The following is a 7500-nucleotide window of genomic DNA, read 5'->3' on the forward strand; positions in this document are numbered from 1 at the left end:
CCACCCATTTTTTGGTATTTTATTCCTGCGTACAGTTTTATTTGTTTTTCCTATCGAAGTGGATTTTTCTACATAATTTTGCCAGGAACAACCCTTTTGTTGCCGTGGGTTCTTTTACGTGTGCTAAGTGCATGCTGCACACGGGACCTCGGTTTATCGTCTCATCCGAATGACTAGCGTCCAGACCACCACTCAAGGTCTAGTGGAGGGGGAGAAAATAATTATCGGCGGCTAAGCCGTGATTCGAACCAGCACGCTCAGATTCTCTCGCTTCCTAGGCGGATGCGTTACCTCTAGGCCATCACTCTAGCTGCCACCGTCCGCCGCTAATAATCAACACGGGGTGGGATTGGGGGTAGGGGAAGGGGTGGGGGTGAGGGATGGGAATGCAACCAGACACAGAATATGTGACCAGTTTTTATTCGAAACGCAGTTTGATTTGGCTATCGTATGTTATGCGATACGCAATTTTGGATTGGCTGTGACATGAGCTTGTCAGGTGAAAAAACATAGAATGCGATTGATCGCCATGGTGCATCAGATCCACCTTAGTGGTGACACAGTGATTTTCGGTTGGTAGTCCTGGCAATACATCTTGTGGCATAACTGTTGTAAGAGAGAGCCGTGTATATCTTTATATATATATATATATATATATATATATATATATATATATATATATATTATAGTGGATCGTCCCCCTTTCCAGTGAATGACGACAGTGATGACGACGATCATGATGAGTTGTGTGGTAGTATAAATGTTGTCATTGTTGTTCAGTTGCTCTACCTTTTTTTTAATTTTAATTATTATTAAAAAGATAATTTTACCCAACCTATTTTTTTTCTTTATAAAGAAAAAAAAAATCATCTGCCCAACCTTTTCCTCAGCCACCACCAAGCGTCCACACACCATCCAGCAGACCACCGAGTTCACCTGCGGGGACCAGGACGGCTTCTACGCCAACCCCAAGTCCTGCCTGGGCTACTTCATCTGCGTCTCGCGCATCTCCTACGCCGTGAACTGCGCCGACGGTCTGGTCTTCAACGCCAACACCGGTTTCTGCGACTGGCCCCAGCACTATGACTGTACCATCGGGGACGCCCCTGTCGTCAGCACTTCCGCTCCCGTCACGCAAGCGCCGACCTCTCAGTTTCATCAGACTGTAACCATGGGTCCTGTCGTCACCACCCAGCCACCCAAAGTTACTGACGGTGTGTAGACACAAGCAGAAGATCAAATACGCACGTTAAAGATCCTGTAATCCATATCAGCGTTCGGTGGGTTATTATGAAACAAAAAAGAACATACCCAAGCATGCACACCCCCGAAAACAGAGTGTGGCTGCCTACATGGCTGGGGTAAAAAAAACAACCAAAAAAACCAAAAAAAACCCCAAAAAACGGTCATACAAGTAAAAGTCCAATCGTGTACATACGAGTGAACGTGGGAGTTGCAGCCCACGAACGAAGAAGAACTAAGGGTGTGTTTTGAGAAGAGAGAGAGAGAGTTAAAAAAAAACAACAACCCAACTCTTCGGCCTTATTTTTTCTTTTCATCGTTTAAACCAAAACAAAAGATATAGAAAAAAACACACAAAAACAAACAAACAATAAAAAACCACCAAAAATGATTTGTAAATCATTATGTCAAACATCCTCTGCCGGCATCATTGCAGGCAGAGAGCAAGCCGTCGACAAAGCATTAACAGTGGTAGCGCAAAGGAATGTCAGTATCAGATCATGCATAGTCTGCGAATAGATAATCAATTTGTGTGTTTTTAGACTGTATCTAACTGTCAGAATCGCTTATCATGTGTGTGTGTGTGATTGTCTGTATGTGATTGTGTGTGTGTGTGTGTGTGTGTGTGTGTGTGTGTGTGTGTGTGTGTGTGTGTGTGCATGCGCGCGTGTGTGTGTGTGTTTGTTTGTTTGTGCTTGCATGCACGCCAGTGTTTGATAGCGTGTATCTCAGTGAAATGCTTTCAAGGATCAATCTTAATCCTCCAATTGCTCCAACCAAAGCAAAAAAAAAAAAAAAAAAAAAAAAAAAAGTACGCGTTTGGAAACATGAAGTGCTTCATAAAATGGTGACTTTTTCCGGTTGCAGTTCCGTCCACCCAACGGCCAGTTCTGTCCACCCAACAGCCAGTTGTGTCCACCCAACAGCCAGTTGTGTCCACCCAACGGCCAGTTGTGTCCACCCAACGGCCAGTTGTGTCCACCCAACAGCCAGTTCTGTCCACCCAACAGCCAGTGGTACCGTCAACTCAACAACCAGTGGTAACGTCCACCCTTCTCCACATAGTGACCTCCTCCGCCAGGCCCACCGCCCCTCCTAAATACACTCCTTCCCCAGGTAAGACTTACCCCCAAGGCAATTCAACTGTATGCATTAGTATATATCTTATATTTTTTTATTGATTATTTTCCCAGGCTTTTAGCATTTGTTTCGCTATGCTTTCCTTTTTGTTCTTAAAAAACAACAACAACTTTTTACTGTAAAGAAAGCTTATTTGCGATTTCTGCTTTATGGTGGTGGAGGTTGTGTTTGTTTTAACCCGGTGAACAAAATTTCGTTCTTTTGCTTTGGGTATCGTAATTTTTTCCCATGATCAACAAGATTTTGTTCACTTCTGATGCAAAAAGACTTGTAAGAAAGACCAATTTCGAAGATGATGAATACACGAATGAAAATAAATATATAGAAAAACAACAACAACAACAACACAGATTATAATGAGTGAACAAAATTTAAAAGAAAATCATATAAGTAAATGAATTAATGAATAAGTGGTCGAACAAATTAACTGAGGAACCAACTAAAACAAAAACAACAACAACACCAAAAAACATCCAATACAAAATAAGCGGACACGTCGAAACCACATTCCCCAACTTCCTTCTTCCTCACTCTCACTTCACCTGCTTGAACGTCTCTCTCCCCCCCTCCCCCCACACACCCACTCTCCCCCACTCCTCAGATCACGACGCGCACGACTACTGCAAGGGCCAAACGGACGGCATCCACAGCTTCCCGGGCGACTGCAGTTCCTTCTTGGAGTGCTCCAACGGCTACACCTACCTCTTCCACTGCGCCCCGGGTAGCGTCTACAACCCCGCAATCAGCAACTGCGACTCCCCGCACAACGTCCCCGCTTGCCAGCACTCCGGAGGAGACCTTAACGTCCCTCCGGGTGTCATCACAGCGGACCCGCCCCACACCCCTTCTGTAACCCAAGGTATTCAGTGGGCCAGCTGTATGTATTCTTTTGGAAGGTTTCAGAGAACTGTTAAACATGCTAATGCTAGTGAAACAAGAGAGGCAAGGCCTTCAAGACTCACTTGTGATACATTTAAAAAAAAAATCTAATCGTTAAAATGTGTTCTGTATTTGTTATTATAAAGCTTCACGTTAAAAAAAAAAGTCCTAACCAAATTCGAATTAAGTCCCCTAGCATTAATTACAGAGTACTTTCCTTTTTTTTCTATCTGCACCAAAACGTTTGCAAAATAAATAAAACTTCCATGCTTAGCAAAAGAAGTTCCTGTTTGAACAAAAAATGATATAATAATGACTGCTCTTGTTGTTGGGTCAGAATATCAGATCAAAGTGCCAAGTTTAGAGAATACAAAAAATATAACAGTAAATGCAGTTTGCATATAATTAGGCTTCATTATTTATTTTTTTGTGCCCATCCCAGAGGTGCAATATTGTTTTAAACAAGATGACTGGAAAGAACTGAATTTTTCCTATTTTTATGCCTAATTTGATGTCAACTGACAAAGTATTTGCAGAGAAAATGTCAATGTTAAAGTTTACCACGGACACACACACACACACACACACACACACAACCGAACACCGGGTTAAAACATAGACTCACTTTGTTTACACAAGTGAGTAAATAAAATTGACGGGTTTATAGAAACTGAGAACTTTTTTAATTTTGAGAAGCCAGCTGATACAGCATTTGGTGAAGCTGTGAACTCTATCCTTTTCATAAAGGGAAAATTTTGTTCATTTCTTTATATCAAGGAGCAGGGTGTATACCTTGTCTTAGCTTAAGGAGCAAATTGTGTACCTTGTCTTATTTTGAGTTGCGTACTTTGTCTTATCTAAGGGAGCGAATCATATACTTCGTCTTTTTTTTGTTAGAAGCGACTGTGTACCTTGTCTTATTTAAAGAAGCTTATTGTACACTCTGTCTGATCTTGAAGAGCGAGGCGTGTACATTATTTTGAAAAAGAAGAAGAAAAAAGGTGTGGTTCTCGTCATATTCTAAAGCACAATTTGTGCACTTTGTCTTCTTTAGAGTAGTGAGTTGTGTCCCTTGTCTTGTTTTAAGGAGCAAGTTACTTCACTTATTTTATTCTGAAAAGCAAGTTGTGATTTTTCGTATAGTAAAGCGGCATTTAAAAAGATATTGTCTTATATTTAAAGAACGAGTTGTATACTTAGTGTTATGATAAGGAATGAGTTGTGTACTTTGTCTTACTTCGATGAGCAAGAGTTACTTAACATGTCTGTTGTTCAGTTTTGAATGCTGCTGTGTGACCTCCCTTTAGTTGTCGAAACAACGAGTGTTCAGTTCCGTCTGAAAGACATGTACAAGAGCAAACGTCTTTGTGATGCATCATTGAGATACCAGTTTGTGTTTGGATGTTTCATCCACTGTTCTTCCTGTGCCCAGATTCCACATGAAAAGCATATAATGGTGTGGGATTTTTTTTCTTTCTCTCTCTTTTTTTGTGTGTTTGTTATGAGGAATTAACTTGCTTGGTTTGCTTCTCTGTCGTTTGTTTTTTCTCCTACGCGTTGTGCAAGACGCGCCAACCAGCGTTAGCTTGAAATTTGTGAGCATTGTCTTATTTCAAGGAGCAACAGTCACGTCATATATACCCTGTGCAAGTTCTGATTGTCTGGAAGTTGATATATATATATATATTTTTTTTGTTGTTGCAATTTTTATTGTTTTTTCTACACCATTATCCCAATATTCTTATCTTTCTCTAATCCATTTCTATTCAAATGTACCTAAGGTTTTATCTGTATTTAGTAATAGTTTTAGAGCTTCATTAGATATTCTATATCAGTTGTTCAATGAGAACACATTATCCACAGACAGAGACGTGATGTTCATTGTTATTTAAATTGCCATTTATATCCTCATCTTGTAATTAGTGTTTCGACACATGAAAAGCATCGGCCAGGAGAAAGTTTTTCAGGTTGTATGTGTATCCAATTGCCTGTATGCCATGCTTTGATTATCTCTGTGGTGCTTTGTGGTATGTTGTTTTTGCTCTCTAGAATGTGTGCTTGTGTGTATGTAAAATAAGGATTACGGGGAAGACAATGTGTGTGTGTGTGTGTGTGTGTGTGTGTGTGTGTGTGTGTGTGTGTGTGCACGGTGCACCTTCGTGTGCACTAGTGAGTACTTGCTCGTCTGTGTGTGTATGGTAGAGTTGGGGATTTAAAAGTTTCTTTATGATGTTAGCTGCAGTGTCAACTCAGTTTACTCACAAATTTCACTGCTGTTAGTGTTGTATTTGTTTCACAGAATGCGATATTTTCTTTCGCATTTGAATGTGTCCTCTCAAACCATGGGTTTACATAGTAATGAAGAAGAGGTATACCTTTTTACCCACTTGTTTAATTATAGATAGAATATTTGAGTGAGGCGTGAAAAAGTTTGTGTTTGTTTTAACTGCGTTTAAAGCAGACGATGATGATGATGACGAGCGATGATGCTGATGATAATAATGATAATGATAATGATGATAATAATTACAACAACAGCAACAACAACAACAATAATGATAATAATAACTATGATGATGAAAATAATAATAATCATCACCATCATCATACCAATAACAACAACAATGATATTAATAATGAAGCATTACTGTAACGTCTTCTGCAGTAAAGCCTTTCATTGGATAGGAATGGAATGGATATGGATTTCGTTGGGATTGGACTGTATCTTCATCTAAGGGGAATGCCACCTTGTTGCTGCAGATATCAACAACTTCTGTCACGGACACGCGGACGGGATTTTCGCGGACCCCACGAGCTGCGTCCACTTCATCGAATGCTCCAACGGCCATACGTTCCGCGAGAGGTGTGGTCCGGGCACTGCCTGGCATCAGGACATCTCCACATGTGACCTCCTGGCCAACGTACCCGGCTGCCACTCGTAGCTGCTCTACCCACCTAACCCCCTTTACCAACCTCCCCCAACATTGATAGCCGATCCGCTACTCTGCTGGTTCTCTGTTAGAGTTGCCTCCCACATCTCGCGCCAACGTTCCCGGATGTCCCGATCCCTTTAGTTTCCCTCATTACACTGCCATTGCAATAAAGTGATAATTAACTTTGATAGGCTTGTTTTTGTTGTTTTTTTTGTTTTTGTTTTTGTTTGCACCCCCCCCCCCCCCCCCCGTCTCCCCCCCCCCCCGGCTCCACCATCCTATCTTTGTTTGAAATGCTTTCCCTCTTTGTCTGCAGACGTATTTCGTAATATTTTCATATCGCAGTGTTTCTCTGTGACTTGAAACGGTGGCAATAAACTCACTGTCATAGTCGAAAAAAGGTTGTTCGACCGTAAGCATCGACAGATATCGACGCTGCCCTTTAAAGGTTGATTTTAATGTCGACTGCCATTTACAATTACCGCAGTTCTACTGCGATAGCCTGTGTATCCTTTACACACGCTTTCGGATGTGACTGTTTCTTTAAAGTTCGTATCGAATTCCTCTTCCGTGTCCTACATATTCGGGACATTAGGCTATCTATATTACACTGCTATACACACCACCAACCCCAACCCTTAAAAAAATCACAAAAAAATGAGTAAAATATGTGATATAATTCAGGAACGTATTTTACCGGCAATGTTTGTGCATATATGTGAAATTTTATTACCATTAGTAGATTTTGTAACCCATTTTCAGTGGATTTCGACTCTTATTTTAGTATCCTAAATTCAGGAAATTACCGGAAGTTTTTGTGCATGTATGAAACGATGCTACCACCCATGTTGTTATCCATTTTTAGTGATTTCAACGCTTTTTTTTTTACGTTATTATGAAATGTATTACCATTAACAGATGTTGTAATCCATTTTCAATGGTTTTTCACTCCGGTAAGATAGTTCCTGAACAGTAGGATAGCTCCTCTGGTGGCAGGGTTGGACCAGTCCTAGTCACACTGAGATATTATGTCTAGTGTTTGTAGGGTAGCTGCTGTAGTGGCAGTGAGGTAGCATCTGTAGTGGCACTAGGGTAGAAGCTCTAGTGGCATTGGGGTAGCATCTTTCGTGCCAGTGTGGTTGCAGGTTTAGTGGCAGTGGTGTACCAAATCTAGCGGCAGTGGGGAAGCAGCACTATTGGCAGTGGGTTAGCAAGTCTAGTGCCAATGGGGTAGTAGTACTAGTGGCAGTGGGGTAAAGCTATAGTGGCAGTGGGGCAGGAGATCATGTGGCAGTGGGATAGCAGT

General features: G+C 41.3%; 2 protein-coding genes across 2 annotated transcripts in view; both read left to right on the forward strand.

The window, feature by feature from the left end:
* Positions 1–1222, forward strand: part of LOC143301540 (acidic mammalian chitinase-like) — a 27940-nt gene extending 26718 nt beyond the window's left edge. Inside the window, 1 exon segment of the mRNA XM_076616245.1 lies at positions 891–1222. Coding sequence (XP_076472360.1) covers positions 891–1222 — 332 coding nt within the window.
* Positions 1223–1629: 407 nt separating this feature from the next.
* Positions 1630–6347, forward strand: LOC143274575 (putative endochitinase). Its single transcript, XM_076578781.1, has 4 exons — positions 1630–1636; positions 2110–2358; positions 2984–3241; positions 6022–6347. The coding sequence occupies exons 1-4, from the start codon at positions 1630–1632 to the stop codon at positions 6201–6203; spliced, it is 696 nt and encodes a 231-aa protein (XP_076434896.1). The 3' UTR covers positions 6204–6347.
* Positions 6348–7500: the final 1153 nt, after the last annotated feature.

This window comes from Babylonia areolata, chromosome 1 (assembly GCF_041734735.1).
Source record: "Babylonia areolata isolate BAREFJ2019XMU chromosome 1, ASM4173473v1, whole genome shotgun sequence".
Taxonomy (NCBI): Eukaryota; Metazoa; Mollusca; class Gastropoda; order Neogastropoda; family Buccinidae; genus Babylonia; species Babylonia areolata.